This window comes from Panulirus ornatus, chromosome 17 (assembly GCF_036320965.1).
Source record: "Panulirus ornatus isolate Po-2019 chromosome 17, ASM3632096v1, whole genome shotgun sequence".
NCBI lineage: Eukaryota > Metazoa > Arthropoda > Malacostraca > Decapoda > Palinuridae > Panulirus > Panulirus ornatus.
In genome coordinates this window covers 23,038,715-23,063,286 of record NC_092240.1, presented here as the reverse complement: position 1 = coordinate 23,063,286, position 24,572 = coordinate 23,038,715, and the positions used below count along the sequence as shown (strand labels likewise).

Here is a 24,572-nt window from a genome sequence, read left to right as displayed (position 1 = left end):
GGTTCCTCTTTCACAGGAAGCATGCATTTGCTTTCTCATATCTTTTCTTGTATTTTGCTGCCCAGATATGTCGTGTAAATCTCCATACCCTCAGTAGAATGATGGGGATAAACAGTAGAATTGGGGCTTTCTGTAGGGAGAAAGAAAACACTGAGATAGAAGCCTCTTTGCCAAGGATAGACTCCACATAAATAGAAAAGGGAAAGCCCATCTTGGCAGAGTGTTAGATGTGAATATTAGGCTCTTTTTTTGATAGACATAAACTAGTTAGGTACTCAGAGCATAGGAAAATGGAAAGAGGAATTCAGGATAAGAGGGAACATAACAGGATAGGTAAAGAAGTCAGAGACCTGACACAGGAAAGAAACAAGGAAGGTAGGGAACATTGCAGGATAGTGGACCCTAGTAAAGTCAATTTATGCTTACTGATGCATGTGACATCATCATCATCATAGTGTATTTTTTTTATTTTGTCATATTAAACACCACTGCTGGACCCTTCAACATCATTTGAAGTTACATTTATTCACTGGAGTTTATGAAATATAGTGAACATTGTTTCTTAAAAGGTTGATCTCACCTGCTTTAATCCAGGTGACACAGGTAGCCAGTGTTTTTGTATCACCATAAACCATTGATACAGTGCCAGTAGACCTCTTTCTGGCCGTTCACTGTTAAGTGCTGCAAGGGAGAATTACATGAAATGAACTCAATTGAGTGATTAACCTTTTAATAAGAAACACTGAAGTTAAGGGTTTACTTCAAAATTTGGGAAAGGTTCACCTAAAAGATGATAAAGGTACTCACATCTTAGGCATGTTCAAACTTTACTTGAATTTTTGCTTATCATCTTTATGATCAGGTGAAAAAGCAGTACAGTGTTTAGAATCTTGATTTGCCTGTTAGAATTATGGGTGAAACTGTTGTTTACAGGCTTCCTTTTTGTGTCCATTTTGATATACAGGGACAAGCTTTGACATCTTTGGTTACCTCTGTTTACTTTATTTGTCAAAATGGGATAACTTTGAGAGGTAGCTTAATTATCCTATGGTTACATGGTGCAAAAGTAAAGATTACAAAAATGCATGAGAGATGATGAGAAATTAAAGTTATTAATGTGTGTTTAATTAAGAATATGCTTATATTTGTTGATGCATATGCATAGTTTGTTCTTTTTTCTTCTTTTTTTCTTCATAGTTGATAACTTTCCTACATCACTGAGGTAGCACCAGGAATGGACAAAGAAAGGCCACATCAGCTCACGTCCATTCTCAAGCTGTCACGTGTAATACACCCAAACCACAGCTCCCTGTCCGCAATCAGACCCCACTGACCTTTCCATGGTTTATCCCAGACATTTCACATACCTTGGTTTAGTCCATTGACAGCACATCAACCCCAGTATACCACATCATTCCAGTTCACTCTATCCCATGCATGCCTATCACTCTCTTAAGTATTCAGGCCCCGATCACTCAAATTCTTTTTCACTCCATCCTTCCATCTCCAATTTGGTCTCCCTATTCTCCTTGTTACCTCTACTCCTGACACATATATTGTCTTTGTCATTATTTCCACACTTATTCTCCTCAAATGTGCAAACCATTTCAGCACACTCTTTTTCTCTCTCAACCATAGTCTTTTTATTATCATACATCTCTCTTACCCTTTCATTGCTTACTCGATCAAACCACTTCCCCCCACAAATTGTCCTCAAACATTTAATTTCCAACACATCCACCCTCCTCCACACAATTCTATTCATAGCCCATCCCTCACATCCATATAATATTGTTGGGACTACTATGCCTTCAACCAACCCCCACCCACCCCGCCCTGCCCCGCCCATAACATTCTCTCTCCACACATTCTTCAGCATTCCCAGAAACTTCACCCCCTCCTGCACCCTATGACTCACTTCCATTTCCATGGTTCCATTTGTTGCCGTGTCCACTCCCAGCTATCTAAAACACTTTACTTCCTCCAGTTTTTCCACACTCAAGCTTATATCCCAACTAACTTGCCCCTCTTCTCTGTTGAACTAATAATCTTCTTTTTATTCACATTCACAGTCAACTTTTTCTTTTTACTCCCTCTTCCAAACTCAGTCACCAACTTCTGCAGTTTCTCACTCGAATCTGCTACTAATATTGTATCATCAGCAGACAAACTGCCGCTTGCCACTTTCTCTTATATATCCCCCAATTATTTGCACTCCTTCCCTGTAAGTACTGCCTAAATGCCTCTTGCTTCTCTTTAACTAGCAACTTCAATGCTTCATCCCACTACTCACCATCCTTTTTAACCTGCCCACCTCCCACCTTTTGCATGCCACATGCATCTCTTACACATGCCATCACTGATTCCTAAATACCTCCCATTCCTCACCCACTCCCCTCACTTCATTTTATTTCACTTCTGTGCCATTCTGTACTCAATCTCTGCTGGTATTTATTCACACAAGTCACCTTTCTGACCTCTCTTACCTTCACCACATTCTTCTCCCGACATTGTTTCCTCTCTTTCAAAACCTTTACAAATCTTCATCATCACCTCCACAAAATAGTGATTAGACATCCCACCAGATGCTCCTCTCATTACGTTTACATCCAGAAGAGTTTCTTACATGCCTGTCAATTGATATGTTTGCTAAAGAAGCCTATTTACCATCTCTCCTACTCACACACGTATACTTCTGTATATTTCTTTTAAAACCTGGTATTTCCAGTCATCAGTCCTTTTTCAGCACAACTCCACAAGCTCTTCACCATTTCCATTCATAACACTGAATACCCAAGGCACCCCAGTTATACCCACATCTGCCACATTACTTACCTTCACATTTAAATCACCCATCACTGATACCCATTCTCTATAATCAGAACTGCTGAAACACACTCATCTGCTCCCAAAACACTTGCCTCTCATGCTCTTTCTTCTCATGACCAGATGCATAAGCACCAATTTTCACCCATCTCTCACCATCCATTTTCATTTTTACTCACATCAATTTAGAATTTGCTTCCAAACATTGTATTAGACAGCCCCACAACATCTCCTTCAGGAGTAGTGCTTCTAATTCCTTAGCTCGTCCTCTCTCCAGCCCATAATCTTACCCCTAAGATGTTTCGAAACCATCTTTTCTCTTTACCTATGAGCTTTGTTTCACTTAGAGTCAGAACATCCAGTTTTCATTCTTCATTGACACTACCTATCTCTCCTCTGTTCTCATCTTGGTTGCATCCACACACATTTAGGCACTCCATTCTGAGCCTTCAAGGAGGATGAGCACTTCCTCCCTGGCTTATTCTTCTGTTTTCTCATATAGAAATTCAAATATAAGAAGGGGAGGGTTTCCAGTCCCCCACCCCTCCTGCCCCCTTAAGTCACCTTCTATGACATGCAGAGAATACAGAGACAAACTCCCTTCTACCCTACCTACATGTATATGCGTTTTCCAGGAACTGTTATGTTAAACGTACAAAGATAAAAGCTTTTAATGTCATTAATTTCTCTTTTTATCTAGAAGTATAATTAATGTACAGTTTTTTCCGTAGGTACCATGACAAAAAGTATGCAGTATTCAAGAAAATGCAAAATGACCAAAAGGATTATAGACATATTATGTCAGCTTAATGATGCCACTAACTTGGGAGAGCATTATTGTCATTTGTGTTTATCATGAGCTGAAATTTATTTTTACTCTTACAATATTCTTCATATTAGTGTATATACTGCATGATATAGTGGAATACTAAAGATACTTAATTTTATTTCTGAAATACTTCTAAGTGTTTGGGTATATTTTAGAAAAATCATCTTAAATGCACTGATATTGTCATGTGTACTCTGAATTTCTTGAATACTTTTAAGTATCTGGGTATGTTGAAGAAATATTATCGTAAATGTACTGATTTTGTCATGTGTATTGTGAATTTTATTGAGTGCTTTCCATTGTTTCATTATCAAACATTCCTACTTTGCCATCTTGTATGCATATCAGTAATTGTTACAAAAATATTCTTGTTATATTTTTTCATTGGCACTTTTGTACTGTATTTTTAGGTGGCTATTAAAAATGTTTTACATGCTAGCGATAAGGATAAAAGAGTTTTGCGTGTAATATCCTTCTTTAAGTGGATATCAGTACCTGGAGATTTTGAAGGTTGTTTCAACATTCCTAAAATAAGATGTACATATTATACTGGGTGAGCCAAAAGTCACTGTGCACCTTATCTACAAATGATAAAACTTCCTCACTCATATTGTTATTGTTACAACAAATGGCCTATGTGACTTTTAACATGTATGGTGACCTTCTTCCCCCTCTCCCATCCTTCCTTAAGCAATGCACTTCAGCGTTTCCTTGAATACAAGCATGTTCAGATACTAACAGGTGTTAATATGAAAATAGTTTTGTGGCTTGAGGCCCAAGCGTTTTTGGTGGAACAGGTCTTACGTGATGCAGACCAATATACAGACAAAGTGCAGCAGAACTTTGCTGGAAATTATCCCGACACTGCCTTTACACACCACAGTGCAGTGTGGTGGTTGAATGCCAAGTTTCATGAAACTGGATCAGTTGTGCATGTGCCAATGTCTGGCAGGCCAGCAGTAGTAACAGAGAAAAACATAATGGATATTTTGGATCACATAATGCAAAGCCCATAAAAAGTCTGTCTGTAAATTGGTACAGCGGACAGGCATTTCAAAGAGCAGCATATGTTGAGTGCTGAAGAGGCAGCTGCACTTGTTTCCCTCTGAGATAATATCAGTGCATGAATGGAAAGAAAGGTAGGACAACATGAAGTGTGTTGAATATTGCTGATGGATTTAGAGACATTATTTATGACAATGGAGAGGATATTCTGGATGTCACATTCTTTCCCAATGAGGCATGGTTTCATTTTTCTGTTATGTCAACACCTAAAACATCCTGTTTGGTTGGCAACCAATCCTTATGAGTTCAAGGAGACACATTATAAGATCAGAAGGTTAGTGTGTTGTGTGCTATACATGAAATTGGATAATTGGCCCCATATTCCTCAGTGACACAATCAGCTCAGAATGTTACTCCAAATTGGTTCTTTACCCCTTTGGTGGACATTTGAATAAGAACAAAATTGCCTTCAACAGGAAAGTGCTACTGCACACACAGCTTGTCTCAATGAAGCTACAGCACAATATGTTTGAGGGGAGAATAATTTCAAAGGTCATTTGGCCACCATGGTCACTAGATCTTACACCACCTGATTATTTTCTGTGGGGAGCAGTGAAAGGCACAGTTTACAAAGACAGTCTACACACACTCCCTGAATTGAAGGAAAGCATCACAAATTTCAGCGGGAACATCTCCCCAACTGATTTTTCTTGTGTCTTTACACACAAAATAAGACATGTAGATGTGTGTCTACAGACATGTGGGTGCCATATCCAACATTTGCTGTAACTTGATTAAGTTTGGGAAATGTATTTGTATTAATGTATAGACTCTGAGTATACAGATCATCTATAGTAACTTGCACAAAGACTTTTGGCTCACCATGTGCTTACCAAGTACATACAGTGAATTGCTAGATTCACTTACTGCAAAAGTAGGGCATTCCATATTATTGTGATGAAGTATTAGTATATATATAGTATATGATACTATGATTTAACCACATATGACTTTGTAATAACATTGAATTACATACCACATTCTATGACATTCTTTTATTCCAAAGAGTCCTGGACTAAAAATTATTGTCACACGGGGTTGACGTGCTGTCAAGGGATTGAACCAGGGCATGTGAAGCGTCTGGGGTAAACCATGGAAAGTTGTGAAGGATCTGGATGTGGAAAGGGAGCTGTGGTTTTGGTGCATTATTACATGACAGCTAGAGACTGAGTGTGAACGAATGGGGCCTTTGGTGTCTTTTCCTAGCGCTACCTCACACACATGAGGGAGAGGGGGTTGTTATTCCATGTGTGGCGAGGTGGCGATGGGAACAAATAAAGGCAGACAGTATGAATTATGTACATGTGTATATATGTACATGTCTGAGTCTGTATATGTATGTGTACATTGAGATGTATAGGTATGTATATTTGCGTGTGTGGACGTGTATGTATATACATGTGTATGTGGGCGGGTTGGGCCATTCTTTCATCTGTTTCCTTGCGCTACCTCGCTAACGCGGGAGACAGCGACAAAGCAAAATAATAATAATCATAAAAACATTAGGAGAGTCCATTTCACTCTCATCAGATATGTTTGCCAAAAATTTTGTGGTAAATGATTATTGGAAACGATATATACCACGTAACATGGGGCTGATGTTTGTTCATAACGTATTTTCTAGGTTCCTCTTTTTTATATATGCTACCTCTGTATTGAAATCTAGGCATATCATGTTGAATTTTTTTTGGACATTTTACCACTTGATAGTTTTCACTTTTATGAAAATCCTACAGCAGTCATTAAAGGATTTGCTTAAAAAAGTTTCATGTTTATATTGGATCTTGCTTTAATGAAACAGGTATTCAAACATTTAAATCAAAAATGAAAGTGTGAGAATTGAAAAAAGATTGCCCACATGATTATGCAAATAGATGGTATCAGCCCTCCCAGGTCGAGAGCAAAAAATGGGTTGCACTTCTGCTGTATGAGTTGTGAGAGTGTATGATATATTGTAAGTTGATTAAATCCATTTCAGCTTCAGCATAGGTGTCAGCAAAAATTTTAACAAGATTGCCATTACCCTCAGCCCAAAAGAATAGGCCTGTCATCCCACAAACCAACTTTGTTTGTGTATGGTATTTATCACACCAAACCTTTATTTTTCAGTCCTAAGATAAAGTCTAATCCTATGTTGGTGAAAGTTTAGGATGACTGACGAGTCATTTGTATAATCATTAGAAGGGTTAGAAGCTGGACAAGCGTTCTATCTGTCGATCTATCTATCTATATCTCTGATACCTGTTCCAATGGAAATCCCTCAAAGGGGTAGCCATAGCAACAGAGTCTCCATAACTAAAGAACTCTAGAAGCGCTTCTTAGCCTTTATATAAACCCTCACCCTTAACAGGTCACTGGCAGAGGGTAAGTCTAGTGCAGTGTTTGCAAAGGTTCCTACCTAAGGTTCCTGATGTTGTAGGTGTTATAGCTAAGTTTGGGCATCGGGCCTTAAAATGTCCTGTCTTTTTACAATAATAACATTGTGAGTTTATGTCACAAGGTGTTAGGATTACTCATGTGAGTCTATGGGTCTGGTGGCTGGTCAACTGTGTTACCCATTGAATCTGTAGTGCAATGATTTAAATGTAAGTTAAATGATGAACTAGATAGGATATTTATGGTAGATCTAAGGCTTCTTGAACCAATTCTTGGGACTTGAGCTTTGAAGTGCCATTGCTTGATTACCAGTTCTGCTGCACTTGCTGATCTCGGCATGTAGTTTAGAATATGAAAATGATAGGCTTACCTTTCCATCAGTAACTTTTTCATATTTACAGAGAAGCTGCCTTAATTATGGACACCTGAGTCAACAAGTTCCAAAGACTTCCTACTGTGTGTCTGTTCTCTGCTATTAACAGTTTCAGCATCTAAGTAAATATGTGGTATTTTCCAGAGCCTGATCATATACTCAGTTATTTTTTACTGAATTACTTAGCTTAGAGATGTACACTCTTAAGGATTATTTGTTTTATCCATATTTGATAACTCTTTGAGTATGTCTTGTCTTTTAGCTACCCTTATAAACATTTTTCCAATACCACTCAAATTCCTCCCAGTTCTTTATACTGTCAGCATCATAAGGCTATCTACTATTGCTAAAGTCTGTTGAATATTTTGCCTCAGGTGTTGTCATCCAAGGAGACCCTGCCCCTGTCTAAGGCATATGCAATTGCATTGTCCAACTAAATATCTTAATCCTGTAAGACATAGAATTGATCTGCATAAAGAGTATTTGCCTTCTTATGCCAAACCCTCATTGCCAAAACACAATCCTCTGTCTGATGTAACAGCTGCCTTCAGTGTTTCATTTCCACTGCATGTCACTCTCCTCCATGAAAGACTTCTCAGAACTCTGTCCATTCAGCGGCCATGCAGACACCCCAGTTCTAACACTCACCCAAACTCTCTTCACTAAAATCACAAAATTATTAAAAAAGGCAAAAACAACCAAACAAAACCAATACCCATTATCTCACAAATGCCATTCACATACTAAATGTTATCTAACATTACTTCACTGACTAATAAATCAAACATACAGAACCACTCACACTTCAAAGACAAATAACAATAACAAGGAAAGAGACCCATATCATTTGCATATCACATCCCATTCACTGACACTACACAACACAAAATGGATCACGAGCAAAGACATCTTGTCTATACAGGAAGAACTACATACTGCATAGTACAACTAATCACCTCATACGTACTTTCCCCTCACACCACATGCCCCTCCAAGATACAAACGTAAACTAAAGAATCTGACCAACATACCTAAGACTCTTCTGTGTAAAGATTTTGGAGCATATTATCTTCCTTCCCTCAAAACCCACACCCAAGATCCTCATAGCAAACTTCTCATAAACTAGCTGTATCCTTTCAACAATCTCAACCTTTTTAACCACCCAACCATACCAGCCAAACTATCACTTTCAACTGCAAACTTAATCAAACATTACGTTTTTCATACCAACACTCTATGCAAGGACTAAACTGATGCACTTTACAAAAACTCTCCTCTCACCACCTACCCATTCAGAATACACTTCAACTAAACCATCCAGTTTACACAAATCCTCATAAATGAAAAGAAAGCAGATTTGTCAGCATTAACACAATACCCAGAATCCAAGCTCCAAAACTTCACCGTGTATCACTTCCCAGCCCAAGACCATTTCCCTGTTTCAATAACATCAAACAAACCAGCAAAATTCAGTTAGCATACAGGTACAGTAAGCACTGTAAACCAAACTACACCACAAGTTGCAGAACTCATGAAACAATAAAGCAATAATCAAGCTGGTTTAAAATCTTAAAAGGTATGATCAGGTCACCCATCACTCTTTCCTCTTCCATGGTGACTTTTTTTTTGTGTGTGTATGTGTGACTATCTTTTTGTATTAGATGGGAAGGAGTTTTACACTTGAGGGGCCCCATTTCTTGACCAATGTATAGTATAATAAAACTTTTTAAATTTCTGTATGTTGTCCACATTTGCCATCTCTTCATTCAGTTTATTCCATTCACCCACTGCTCTTATGCTGTAAATGTACTTCACATCTTTCATAACATGTTTCTTGCTTAATTTGATGTTATATCCTCTGGTTGCTCAATCTCTACATCTCTTGAGGTACTGTTCACTGTTTGCATCATCAATCAGTTTTAAAAACTTACAGATTGTGAACAGGTCACCCCTCATTCTTCTCTTCCATAGTAGGCAAATGTAAGGCCTCCTATGATTATCTATAATTCAGCTTTCTTGATTCTGTTACCGTCTTTGTTGCTCTCCTCTTTTATCCTCTCCATTAAGTCTTTGTGATTGTTTAGTGTCTAAGTTTGAGAAGCATGCTCTAGTTGTAGCATTAATGTGTGATGTTAACAGCTTTTTGAATATTCCTTATATATGAACTTGTTTATAGTTCTATTATTTTCTTGCAGACAGTTGGTCTCCTTAGCTAACCTCCTATGTGGGACTCTGGCAACAGGTTAGGGACAATGTCTACTCCCAAGTCTCTCTCATGCAGACTCCTGCAGCTTGTATCTTGTTTGATGGTATTCTCATCAAATCCTTTTGTCACCGTAACCCATCCTCATTACTTTACATCTTAAATTAAATTCATCAGCCATGTATCAGACCTGTCAACTATGGAGTATGTCCAGGACCCTTTGTAACTTGATGCATTGATCTACAGTTACTCTAGTTGTGAACTTTGCATCATCTGCAAATATATTCCTTTAAGAATCCATAACTTTTGGCAGGTCATTCACTTGAATCAAGAAGAGTAATGGTCCAAGAACAGAACCTTGCAGCACTCTACTGGTGACTTAAACCCATTTTGAAGACTACTCTGACATGCATTCTCTGTTCCCTTCCACTAAGATAATCTATCCACTAAAGAAGTCTCACCCTAGTAATTCAACCTCTTGAACATCCTCCCTTGCATCACAACATTGAGGGCCTTCTGCCAGTCCAGATACAGACAATCCATGCAATCTTCTCTTCTGTCCCATATTGAGTTCACTTTCTCAAAAATCTGAGGCTTATTATGCACACCCTTCTTTCCCAAAACCTTGTTGTCTCTCACTGATGTAATTTCTTCTCTGCAGGAAGTCATTCATTTGCTTTCTCTCTGTCTTTGCCACAAACTTACAGACCACACAAGACAGGGAGACCAGTCTGAAGTTCAACACCTTCCCGGTCTCCTTCCATATAAAAAGGTATGAAGTTTGTTGTTTTCAGTTCCTGACAAATTGTTTTACCCATGCAACATTTTGAACAGTAATTGAAAAGGACTGTCAAGTGTATCTACACACACCTTCAGAACAAATGGTGGAATTTCATCAGGATCATGGGCCTTATATGGGCCAAGACCCTCTTGTATATTGTCAATGTCTTTTCAGTGTATCTTCATGCTTTCTAAGACCTCCTCCCTAAATGTCATTGGTGCTGGGACTACAGTGTCCTCCACTGTGAAAACACTTTTGAACTTTTCAATTAGTTTTTCACGTATCCTGACGTCATCCTCTACAATTCTCTCTGAATCCCTAATCCTGATTAGCCTCTCTTTAACTGACAATTTACTTATATAAATTTACAAAAAGTTTTGCATTTTCTTCTGTCAATATCTTCAGAACTTCTTTACTCCAACTTTCTTATCCTGCAATACTCGTTCCCCCGGCGGCGGCGCAGGGGGGTTGAAGCCCCCATTTTTTAAGACTTGCATAGAACTGCAGTATGCTGATGCATCGTCGCCTTCAGATCACTAGCTTTTGCTCTAGTGAGCACCCGCTCCTCTCTCTCTCTCTCTTTCTCTCCACACATTTTTTAAAAGCTGCCGCCGTCTCTGCATAGAAAATGTGAAGCGTGCTTTCCACAATTATATCTCCTCTTTAAGTCTTGTCTCATCTCTGCCCTTTCAAGTTCCTCATGTATCACATGATCTAACTTAAGCATTACAATGTTTTCGCAGTTAGGAATAAAGTTTCATGCTAGTTTATCCGCGTATCTCATCCTTATGTACACATGTACCATGTCTTTTCTTCTATGTACAGTGTACACAGACATCCACGAGTGTAAAACTCCCTCCACAACCGGTGGACGAATAGAATTAGATGTTTTTCAGTTTTTCAAACTGCCTTGACAATTCCAATTTCGTTCCAAAGTAAAATGATTTATGGCTTTTCTTCGCACCTTCGGGAGTCCTTACCTTTTCATCCAATCATCCTGGTACTATAGTTTTACGTTAAAGAGCTAGTAAGCTTTGCCTTTGTAAACACTGCAAAGAGACTGGCAAATGCATCACTAAAACGTAATAGAAGAATGTAAAGCTCTAATTTCATTTCACTGTAGCCTATTCTCCAAAAGTTTCTGACAGTTTAAATAAAACACATGACTTTCCTTTATTTCGGACACACCACTTAATGTGGATTTATTTTATAAATTATTTATCATTACCATAATACAATTACTTTATAGCTAAAATAGTATGATAACTGTGGTAATTGTCATTCAATCGTTATATAAAGTTTGTCATCCTAGTATAGGCGGTGTTTAACGGTGGGAGTATCGTGGCTGGCCTTGATCGTCAGGTTTGTCGTTTAATACGATTCTTTCTTTACTATTTTTGTATCACTTTTGCCACAATCACTGTATAACTGAAAATAGTCCAATTTCAGTACCTAGCAGTCGTTTGATCGTACCAAAACCTCACCACGTGTCGTATGTGCGTGTGTAAGGAGAAATCCACTCTTTATACACTAGTTCCAACTTGATTCGATTTTATATTTCCCTCTTAAGCATTTAGTTTTTATTATATTACCAAAAATCTTGAAAACGCACGAAATCTTTCTTAAACAAACTAAATTCTGAGACAAATTAGTACTGATAAATAATCAATACTACTAGTCCCAATAAAGAAAAAACTATGAAAATATTTCGACATGACAGGGTCAAGCAATTGCTGCGTACGTTAGTTTTGTTGGGAGGTTTCATGGAAGGAAAGGGGGTAAGTAGGATCTGTGCCTTACCCTCTGAGTCAGTCATCTGTTTACGCTACAGCCCATGTAGAAGAAAACCACTCTCTTAAGTGAGTTTCAAGTCGACTCTTATTCCAGTGAACACGTCCAAATTTAACTGCTCTGACGGTCTTTTTTATGTTTTGGATGTGAATTGAATCTTTAATTATTGGCTATCAAGGCAGGCTACTTTCTTGGTTTAGGTCTTTATATGTAAGAATTAATTATTATATGTCTTTATGAATAATCAAAAAGGGCTTGAAAATTTCTGGAGAGAAAAACTCTTATAAAGGAGGGATTCAAAATTCTGCTATAGCGAGGTTTAAGCTTCCCATATATATATATATATATATATATATATATATATATATATATATATATATATATATATATCAGATTTTATCTTCGACACATTTCATTAAAGATCAGACTTTCTTCTGTATATCGTAAACTTTTCATTATTTTCTACTGTTCTTACATTTCTCTTTCCATTGATCTTGAGAGATCATTGATTTGTGTGGATTGCGTATCTTACTCATGATAATTATAAACCCATTAGATGTAGCTACCTGTCACATCTTGAGCACAGCCAACTCATTCCTTTCCCGGGATTACTGCGTAGACTGAAGGTGATGATGAGGTTGATCGACCCTTGTTCTCACCACGGTGGGGTTGTCTCACGTGAGGTGAAAGGCAGCACAGATATGCCTTGCGTAGCTTGATGCGTAGGTATTGTAGTTTCAATATGTTCCAGATATCTACTATGGTTTGCAGGTCTTAATCGAAGGTTAAATTCTTTCATGTAAATACTTTCCATAATTAACAATTGATTGTCAGTGATATAATTCAATGGATTTTGAAGTTATAAATCACATCAGTGGCTTTTCAGTAGGTTGTTGTCTTCAGTTTGATTGCTTTTCATTAAAAGAATCACTATACATTTCTCGTAGTCTACTATTATGTCTAGATTATCTTTTAAGTTGTGGCCTTTGACTTTTCCTCAACTTATCTATCGAAATTGTCTCATCTGGTTCATAGGCAGACCTTACTTTTGTTTTTTTTGTAGTGTATGTTGAATATACTCTTTGAAAATTTGTATTGACTCAACAAAATTCAAAATCATCACTGGTTCCTCATTTAGAAACCTAAAGAAAGTGAATCTCATGATTAACTGTATCAGTGACTCGAGAGAGTGTACCATTACTCACTATAACACGAGATTATGTGCACGCAACATATATATATATATATATATATATATATATATATATATATATATATATATATATATATATATATATATATATATCTGGGATAAACCATGGAAAGTTGTGTGGGGCCTGGATGTGGAAAGGGAGCTGTGGTTTCGGGCATTATTGCATGACAGCTAGAGACTGAGTGTGAACGAATGGGGCCTTTGTTGTCTTTTCCTAGTGCTACCTCGCACACATGAGGGGGGAGGGGGATGGTATTCCATGTGTGGCGAGGTGGCGATGGAAATGAATAAAGGCAGACAGTGTGAATTGTGTGCATGGGTATATATGTATGTGTCTGTGTGTGTATATATATGTGTACATTGAGATGTATAGGTATGTATATTTGGGTGTGTGGACGTGTATGTATATACAGTGTGTATGGGGGTGGGTTGGGCCATTTCTTTCGTCTGTTTCCTTGCGCTACCTCGCAAACGCGGGAGACAGCGACAAAGCAAAAAGAAAAAAAAAAAAAAAAAAAAAAAATATATATATATATATATATATATATATATATATATATATATATATATATATATATATATATATATATTATCCCTGGGGATAGGGGATTAAGAATACTTCCCACGTATTCCCTGCGTGTCGTAGAAGGCGGCTGGAAATCCTCCCCTCTCCCTCTCTTTTTTTTTTTTTATTTTCCAAAAGAAGGAACAGAGTGGGGCCAGGTGAGGATATTCCAAAAAAGGCCCAGTCCTCTGTTCTTAACGCTACCTCGCTAACGCGGGAAATGGCGAATAGTTTAAAAGAAAAATAAAAAAAAAAAAAATATATATATATATATATATATATATATATATATATATATATATATATATATATATGTGTGTGTGTGTGTGTGTGTGTGTGTGTGTGTATACTGTCAATTACGCCCCATTATCTCACAGGTAACAACCTCTAAGAATAAAGTAGCTAAAAAGCAAAACAAAATTATTATTTTGTACATTTCTACCTAATTTGAATTGAAATAGAGGAGCCCAAGGAAATACTACAGTCTACTAAATCTAAGTTTCTTAGCATCCCTTAATGAACAAAGATTATTCACTAATGCTCCGGTAGATTTGAAAATTATTCCCAAGGTGTATCACATGTGACACCACCCGGAACCACCAAGCGCATTTACGCATCTGCTGCAACCTTTGACCATAGAAGCTGCATTTAGGAGTTCCGTTGACAGACTCTATCGTCAGATTGACGGAATTAGTATATATCACCCATGGCACCAATTGTTGTTAGTTTCTATATGTAAGATCAAGAAAACACTCTGCTTCTTGGTACGTATTCAAGACCGGAGACGTCTATTCCTGAGTCTGAATATGTCTCCTCAAATGTGCCACCTGCTAACTCTTCTTTTGCACCAGCACCACAGGACGCTCGCCTCCCTCTCCTGCACCAGTCAGTACCATAATCACCACAGTTGAAAGGTGGAGTTAAGACACCGAGGAATCAAATCATAGACCATGAAAAGTGTCACGAGATGGGAAAGGAAATTGGGTACTGAAAAATATAGTCAAACTAGTTGATAAGATTCGGAAAATATGTAACCTTACGAAAGAAGGATGAAATAGATGAAAATGATAAAGGAAAGGCCATGAGTACCTATTCTTTATGTTCTACAGACTTAGACAAGAATTAAGTGTTCCGAGCACAGAGCACGAAAATTATTGGTAACCGTGGTGGGAAGAGGATCGAGAGAGCAAAGTCTGGCTGTTTAACATACTCAGCACGAGGACTGATGCTGAGGAACAGAGACATGAGAACACTGAAACAGGCGTCTCGAGATTAACTGAAACTGTAGAAAGAATGGTGTGCACTATCATGGATAGAAAAATTAGAAAAATACGCAGGTCGAGAAACTTTCAATACAGAATTTAGCAGAAAAGTAGGCAGTACCAAAATCAGAGAGACCTTTGAAGGGTCATGACGGCTGTAAATCAATGATGATTTATGAACTGGAAGAGTCATATTCCACACAAAAAGTAAAGGGCGGAGAAATAATATCTCGTTAAAAGATTGCTAAAAGATACATCAATACCAGATCTAGCTAGTGCTATTAAAGAAAGGAGAACTTGTACATAAAATGAAGAATTCAACAGGGTAATCAACGGAGGGAAGAAACTAAAGGGTCAGCCAAAAATTATGAGCGCGAGACACCAGTTGTGGCAAGAGGCGGGAACACCTCTTCCCTCTCATCAAAGAGGTGAAAGATGTTAAGTGATGGAAACTTCAGACTGAAAGTAATATAGACAAAAGTCTATATCAAGAGGCTTTTCCTTAACCCAGTCCATGAACTTCAGCTCTTTACCACATACTGAAAGGAACGTATATATATATATATATATCGAGTAAGTAACGTAAGGGTAAGAGAGATGTGTGGAAGTGGAAAGAGCGTGGTTGAGAGAGCAGAGGAGGGTGTTTTGAAATGGTTTGGGCACATGGAGAGAATGAGTGAGGAGAGATTGACCAAGAGGATATATGTGTCGGAGGTGGAGGGAACGAGGAGAAGAGGGAGACCAAATTGGAGGTGGAAAGATGGAGTGAAAAAGATTTTGTGTGATCGGGGCCTGAACATGCAGGAGGGTGAAAGGAGGGCAAGAAATAGAGTGAAGTGGAGTCATGTGGTATACAGGGGTTGACGTGCTGTCAGTGGATTGAAGCAGGGCATGTGAAGCGTCTGGGGTAAACCATGGAAAGCTGTGTAGGTATGTATATTTGCGTGTGTGGACGTGTGTATGTACATGTGTATGGGGGGGGGGGGTTGGGCCATTTCTTTCGTCTGTTTCCTTGCGCTACCTCGCAAACGTGGGAGACAGCGACAAAGTATAAAAAAAAAAAAAAAAAAAATATATATATATATATATATATATATATATATATATATATATATATATATATATATACGTTCCTTTCAGTATGTGGTAAAGAGATGAAGTTCATGGACTGGGTTAAGGAAAAGCCTCTTGATATAGCTGGAGTTGTGGAGACAAAACTTACTAAAGAGATAAGATTTCATATCTCCTGTCCACGGGGATATGTGATAACAAGGAAGGAAAGAGAAGACAACGGAGGTGGAGGATTAGCCCACATATTCAAAGACAGTCTAAGTTTCAGGATATACTGGAAGAAGAAGGCATGTTTAAGCAATGCATGATGGGAAGAGTAACTATAAAGAGGAAGTGTGTACGTAGTGGTGTTAATGATGGATAATCTTCCAAAAGAAATGAATTAATTAGAGCAAATACACAATGGACACCAGTGAAGGAAGAAACCAGATCAGGGTTGGTCCTTCCTATGTAATCGCTCAGGGGGTAGGCCCCCCATTCCCCACCCCCCCTGAACCAACCGTTATATGGCAGCCTTCAAAAACAGGAAATACTGACTCAGACATTTTTTTATTCTTATTTTTTTTTGGGGGGGTGACATTCCCCAAGTTCCGCTTAGAGTTTGTGATTTATGAGGGAGTTTGAAGGGTGGAGAGACCCCTCAAAAGAGACTCTGTTTAGGGCCCTTATCAAGATGGTGTAGGAAGAAATAAAACACGCTCTTCTCAGAGATGGCAGATACTAAAAATGTGGGATTTCAAGCAAACAGAAGTTGGGGAAAAGTTAGATTCTCGTGGCGACAGATTCATTGAGACATGAGCTCCCAATAGTGTGTTCAGAATTTTCCATACCAGCAGGTCTCCAAGCACACTTGGATCAGACACCGGTTCATCATTATTACTAGATTTCATCTTCACATATAGTTGCGTGAATATTGAGAATATATGATATACCAATCAGAAAGTGATAATGGTATATGAAAACGTAAGAGATATTATGAAACTTGAGTCACAGAGGAAAATAATCATGGAAATTGTACTAGTCTGTGATTTCTATGATAATTTGAAATTGAGGGTTAAGCAGGTAAGAAGGAAGGTTCTGTTAAAATTCCAAGGATGGAGTAGGAGAATGGTTACCTTAAGCCTCAGACACAGAGGGAAGGTTGAGAATGAGAAAAGTAAAGTAGCTGGCCAATGTGACGGAGAAGATACAGGCTGTATCCCAGCCAAACAGTAATCGAAGAGCGTTAAGACAGCATGAAACAGTGACAGGATAAGAAAGAGCTAAGGAAAATGTTGAACACAGAATCATGGATAAGGCTGGAGGCAATCGAAAACTTTTCCATATATTGATCAGGTGTAAAATGGCGGTTATTGAGCAGCTAAACAGGTTAAATCATTAAGCCGGAAGAGTTGTCGAGGACAATATAAACATAAAACTAGGAACTGAATTATATGTTCAAAAGTGTTTTCACAGTGAAATATACCATAGCCCCAAGTCCAGTAAGACAGAAGGGGAGGAGATTATGGAAAGTACTGAAATGTGCAGAAAATGTATACATTACTGCAAAGAAGTGAATACACAGGAAAAAGAATTATCATACCCAGTGTTATAGTTGGTAGATTTTGCGAAGATTGTATTGGTATATTTCTAATTCCATCATGACGCTAAAGAATACAACTCTGGAAATCCCTGTTAATGCGCGGAAAGGAATACTAAACATTACCGTGAACTCTTTCACCTTTTGTGTATGAGTCATATAGCTCTATTACTTTCTGGAAAAAATTAAGTATTACAACAAGATCATAATTTTATACATGAGGTGTAGTCTTTCACAGTTGTGAAATCACTGTAGTTCGGGGTAACTGTACCAGTCACTTTTGAAGAATGTAGGTTACAACAAAATCTTGAAAACAGGTAGTACTTTAATGGGAACTCCATTCATGCTGTTGGATAATTATAAGTTAATTTTACACAATTTAGGTACAAAAATATTTATTTGTTCTAATGTAATAAAGGATTTAGTGGATATTGATAAAAAACTATATATTGAAAATATTCTTGTGGATCTATCGAACGGAACTTCCGAGTGTTTACTAAAGTAGGCGGCAGAGGGCAGTAGTGTTTTTGATGAACTACGCCCAGCTGGTGAGGAATTACTTACAAAATTTAGTTCCGTACTCAGTTGATTTTACTTTTTTATGGTTGTAGAAGAGGTGCATGCTTCTTAGGAAGGTACAGAAATGCACGGTGCATAAAGTTTTTGTGTACAACGAGCCAAAAAGCTATTGAAATGAAGGCGGGGCCTGTCAAGATGGCTGAAAAAACATAAAGTTGATGTTAGGAAATTAAATGTCAAGGGTGTTAGTATTGACTTCTGACGGAAATTTCTGACGCGTGCATTGCTCGTTCACTGTGGGAAGCTTCAGCTTCCAGGGATTTGTGCGTGTTTATTTATAGATTTGTCTGTGTAAAATAATTTCTTCCAGGTCGTCAATAGTACGTGGGATTGGGAATTCGTTTAGTGGAAGGAAAACGTAAGTGTCAGTTAAATATGCGTGTGTCATATGTTGTAATCTTCCTCTCTCCTGGTAATATGGTGTGAGCATTTAAAGTCTTTAAGTTACCATGTGTAACAATATAAAAGATCAAAATTGGTGTTTTGATTGTTGGGAGACTTGCAATATCGTGAAAAGGAGACGGCCAAATTTGCGTACATTTTTAACGTTATTATTACACTTTTATCTCGAAGCACTTTTCTCTGTACATTCAAAATAAAGCAACTACCATTATTTTACGGTATTTTAAGACATAGTGGTCGTTGGTATGGCCTCGTTCATAATAGGAAGGTGAGGTTACTCTAGCTCGTGATTATCCTGTGGTGTGGCGATGCAGACGGTAGAATCGACGAAAATTATATCAGTGGATTCGTTATTATAAAAATAATTGTACACCATTAGTGATTACTCTCAAGAAAGTTTGGTTATTGATTTTGGTGAAGGTCTAGTAAAAAAAGAATATGTATCTGTGATGTAAGAGTTTAGCTTTTTATTCATTTTATCCTTAAATCTTATCTTTCAATACTGGAAAAGCCATTGGTGTTAGGGTTGTGAAAGAGGGGAAAATGTGTAGTTGAATGAAAAGAAAAAATAGACCATTTTGCATTAAGACATAAATAAAGATAACCTGACAATATTATCATTTTAGATGTCTTGTAGGTTCCACCATGAGTGAAATTTCTTTATAAAACATGTACTCCACATAGGTATACCATGATTTACCAGGTATGAGAGGTAAACAGTGAGTTTAGATGTTTATGGATATATAGAAATCTGACTCTGCAGGACAGATCTCATAAGCTTTGAGACTATATATATGTGTAGTCATCTGAACTCGTCTACCATATTTGCAAAGCTTGGATTCTGTTGGATTTGAATGTTATGATGCATTGTGGCATTCAGTGAATGCATAAATTTATTAAAGGAAGATGGGTATTTTAACTCTTCAGGCAAATTTTTTGTTTTCAGGAGCGTTTGGTTTGGACATTGACGTGCAAACCGAATGAAAAATCTGTAGGTTCCAAATAAGTGCCAGGTGAATTTTTTCTGTCAGCCTTCTACAGGATGGTTTCTTTTCTAATTGTTGCATGTAGTGCAGGGACATAGATAAGGACATTATGTTGCCCAAGATGTCCCTTCAGTTAATTTACTGTTTAAGTGAGTTTATAGTGCACATTTCATACTATCAAATGTTCGTTTTTACTTTAATAACACCACAATTTCCATCTAGTCAAAAATCTTGCCCACCTTACATGAATTGGATGTTGGAGTTGCAGGTGCTACTTTTAGAATGCCACACCCAGTATGATTGTACATGTTGTAAGGATTCCATTGGTGCCAATATACTTATTTTCTATGATTTTTTTTTCTTGGTAATTTGTCTTCAAATTAAGAAAATATAAAATCATCAAAAGTTTATTTAAGTTGTGGTCATGAATTTTGGCTCTACATTTCGTTAATCATTAGATAAGGTGACAGTAGTTAAGATTATGAATGTCTAGGAAAATTTGGAGTAATTGAAGTAAAAGGGGATGATAAATTTCAGTAAAATCAACAGAACCTTTGAAAATGTCACCCACCCTTCCTAGCAGCAGATTTTTTTTTTTTTCCAGTATTTTTTTATTGAAATGTTCCAGTCACACCCATGATTAAGCATCACAAGAATGCCACTTAATTTCTAAACAAATGAATGACTGAGCCAACATGTGATCCCCTTTAGTAGGCTACTTTAATGTATATTTCTATGTTAATTATTGGCTGCAAGATGAGGTTAAGTGAAGTTTTTGTTGGTTTTGTTGATTTTTTTTCACTTTTTTCTCTAGATAAGGCATCCTCACAGTTTTTCCTGATACACTTAATCCTCATTACAATGAGCATATTTCACAATGTTCTGTAAGTTAATATTTATTTATTTATTTATTTTGCTTTGTCGCTGTCTCCTGCATTTGCGAGGTAGCGCAAGGAAACAGACGAAACAAATGGCCCAACCCACCCCCATACACATATATATACATACACATCCACACACGCAAATATACATACCTATACATCTCAATGTACACATATATATACACACACAGACATATACATATATACACATGTACATAATTCATACAGTCTGCCTTTATTTATTCCCATCACCACCTCGCCACACATGGAATAACATCCCCCTCCCCCCTCATGTGTGCGAGGTAGAGCTAGGAAAAGACAACAAAGGCCCCATTCGTTCACACTCAGTCTCTAGTTGTCATGTAATAATGCCCGAAACCACAGCTCCCTTTCCACATCCAGGCCCTACAGAACTTTCCATGGTTTACCCCAGACGCTTCACATACCCTGATTCAATCCATTGACAGCACGTCCACCCTGGTATACCACATCGATCCAATTCACTCTATTCCTTGCCCGCCTTTCACCCTCCTGCATGTTCAGGCCCCGATCACTCAAAATATTTTTCACTCCATCTTTCGACCTCCAATTTGGTCTCCCACTTCTTCTCGTTCCCTCCATCTCTGACACATATATCCTCTTGGTCAATCTTTCCTCACTCATTCTCTCCATGTGCCCAAACCATTTCAAAACACCCTCTTCTGCTCTCTCAACCACGCTCTTTTTATTTCCACACATCTCTCTTACCCTTACATTACTTACTGGATCAAACCACCTCACACCACATATTGTCCTCAAACATCTCATTTCCAGCACATCCACCCTCCTGCGCACAACTCTATTCATAGCCCATGCCTCGCAACCATACAACATTGTTGGAACCACTATTCCTTCAAACGTACCCATTTTTGCTTTCCGAGATAATGTTCTCGACTTCCAAACATTCTTCAAGGCTCCCAGGATTTTCACCCCCTCCCCCACCCTATGATTCACTTCCGCTTCCATGGTTCCATCTGCTGCCAGATTCACTCCCAGATATCTAAAACACTTTACTTCCTCCAGTTTTTCTCCATTCAAACTTACCTCCCAGTTGACTTGACCCTCAACCCTACTGTACCTAATAACCTTGCTCTTATTCACATTTACTCTTAACTTTCTTCTTTCACACACTTTACCAAACTCAGTCACCAGCTTCTGCAGTTTCTCACATGAATCAGCAACCAGCGCTGTATCATCAGCGAACAACAACTGACTCACTTCCCAGCTCTCTCATCCCCAACAGACCGCATACTTGCCCTACTTTCCAAAACTCTCACATTCACCTCTCTAACAACCCCATCCATAAACAAATTAAACAACCATGGAGACATCACACACCCCTGCCGCAAACCTACATTCACTGAGAACCAATCACTTTCCTTTCTTCCTACACGTACACATGCCTTACATCCCCAATAAAAACTTTTCACTGCTCCTAACAACTTGCCTCCCACACCATATATTCTTAGTACCTTCCACAGAGCATCTCTATCAACTCTATCATATGCCATCTCCAGATCCATAAATGCTACATACAAATCCATTTGCTTTTCTAAGTATTTCTCATACATTCTTCAAAGCAAACACCTGATCCACACATCCTCTACCACTTCTAAAACCACACTGCTCTTCCCCAATCTGATGCTCTGTACATGCCTTCACCCTCTCAATCAATACCCTCCCATATAATTTACCAGGAATACTCAACAAACTTATACCTCTGTAATTTGAGCACTCACTCTTATCCCCTTTGCCTTTAGGCAATGGCACTAAGCAAGCATTCCGCCAATCCTCAGGCACCTCACCATGAATCATACATACATTAAATAACCTTACCAACCAGTCAACAATACAGTCACCCCCTTTTTTAATAAATTCCAGTGCAATACCATCCAAACCTGCTGCCTTGCCGGCTTTCATCTTCCGCAAAGCTTTTACTACCTCTTCTCTGTTTACCAAATCATTTTCCCTAACCCTCTCACTTTGCACACTGCCTCTACCAAAACACCCTATATCTGCCACTCTATCATCAAACACATTCAATAAACCTTCATCAAACCTTTCATCAAAGTGTTAATAGCTTTGAAATAGAGGGAAATTATTGGCATAAGCCCTCCATACCAAATGTTTGTAATGTAAGGAATTGATTGGTACCACATCTATCAGAATCCATCAACTACACTCTGCCAAAAATATTTCCACAATGGCTGTCAGTTATTTCAACAATTTAAATCTCAGATTCAAAGCTTCAAATCAGGATTATAAGAAAGAATGTGAGTTTACTTTCCTTCATATTTGGTAATGGATCCATTTGCTCTCAAAACCTGTCTAATTCGTATGGGAATAGAGGCATACAGTGACTGATCTTTGACTGAATTTGATGGAGGACCCAATTTCAATGGCAGCTTCTGTGATTTCTTTCCTGGACTTAATGCTGTGTGCTCATCTCTGAAGCCCAATTTTCAAGTACCTCCACACATTTTCTCTTTGTATTAATGTCTGGGCTTTGTGCAGGCCATGTCATTGTGGTTAAATTTTTTCTCTGTTTGAATTGCACTGTTTGCCGAGAGCGGTGAGGGGTGGCATTATCATCTTGGAATATCCGAAGATGTTTTGCAAAAACTTTGGCAACCACTGGCCATAGATTTTCATAACACTTGCAACTATCTTGGGAGTCTGATAACCACTTTCACCAAGGCAGCATGGAGACCATTTTCCACACTGCTTTTGCCACACGTTAACTTTACTGTGTATGCCCAACACTACTTGTGCTTCATCAGAAAATATAACCTCCAAAACATATTTACATTTTTATGGAGATTCGATCCATACCATGCCCTCCTCCTAAAACGGTTAGGTTTGGATTTGATAATTTGCTTCTTTACTATCCTTCTCTTGTAACCATAGCATGTCATATGTCTTCTGACAGTTCTTTGACTCAGTGTGACTAATGCTACTTCATTAAATGTATTAGTGATCTACAAACTTTTCTGAGTTTTTACAACTCGTAAAAGTTGTCTGTCACGTCAGCCATTGTATTTTGTAGAAGTATTAATTTTCAACATTTTAGCAATTTGTCACCCTCTTAAACCACCATCATTTAGTTGCAGTTGTTTTTTCTTCTCGTTGCTCAATGCTTTCCTTCGCTCAGCCATCTCGCTAGCAGATGACAAGTAAACAAAAAAGGGACAACTCTTACTTATTTTAATGACCGGTGACACTGAGAATTCTCACCTGATTATCTGTAAAGATTTTGTCTGGTTATGTTTTGTATTGTACATATACAAGACCAAGACCCATTACAAATTTGCTGCAACAAAAATTTTGGCAGCTTTTGTGCGGAAATACTTTTGGACAGTGATTGTAGAACGAGAGATGCCTGTGGTATCCCAGGGTAATAAGCATTTTATCCTTGTGCATAGGGTGAGAACATTTGAAAATGACTGTCCGGTGGACAGCCAAAGACTAAACAGCCATTTGGTGATATGTTCAGAATCGCAAGGGCTTTAATCAAAGGAATTGTAATAACAACAGCCTATTGGGCCCTGACAAGACTGTTTGTGATAATATGAGGGATTAGAAATTTGTTGATTAGTGTGGTAAATTAGAGAAATACTTCAGGAGTTTTAAGAGAAAAAACAACTTTTTGTGCAGGAGTTTTAAAGAGAAAAACCAGTAAACTTTTTGTGTAACTGTAAAGGCACAAATAGTTTCCGTTGTGGATTTGAAGTGAAGCATTTATTGTCTTAAC

At 38.0% G+C, this 24,572-nt stretch overlaps 2 protein-coding genes across 17 annotated transcripts in view; both read left to right on the top strand.

Annotated features, from left to right (window-relative positions):
* The window catches only part of LOC139754624 (FGGY carbohydrate kinase domain-containing protein), a 137,582-nt gene extending 131,877 nt beyond the window's left edge, over nucleotides 1–5,705 (top strand). For all 13 annotated transcript variants that reach the window (XM_071672114.1, XM_071672111.1, XM_071672112.1 and 10 more), the window contains one exon: nucleotides 3,558–5,705. In XM_071672114.1, the coding sequence (XP_071528215.1) occupies nucleotides 3,558–3,636 (79 nt within the window). In that variant the 3' untranslated portion in view covers nucleotides 3,637–5,705. The remainder of the gene's footprint in view (nucleotides 1–3,557) is intronic.
* Nucleotides 5,706–18,411: 12,706 nt separating this feature from the next.
* Cdc42 (Cell division cycle 42) overlaps nucleotides 18,412–24,572 on the top strand; it is a 33,542-nt gene continuing 27,381 nt past the window's right edge. The window contains exon 1 of one of the 4 annotated variants that reach the window (XM_071672131.1): nucleotides 18,412–18,482. The gene's annotated coding sequence lies outside the window, so the exon portion shown is untranslated. Of the gene's footprint in view, nucleotides 18,483–18,546; nucleotides 18,570–18,669; nucleotides 18,872–24,572 lie in introns of those variants that run through there. The other 3 variants (XM_071672134.1, XM_071672133.1, XM_071672132.1) reach the window with 3 other exon arrangements.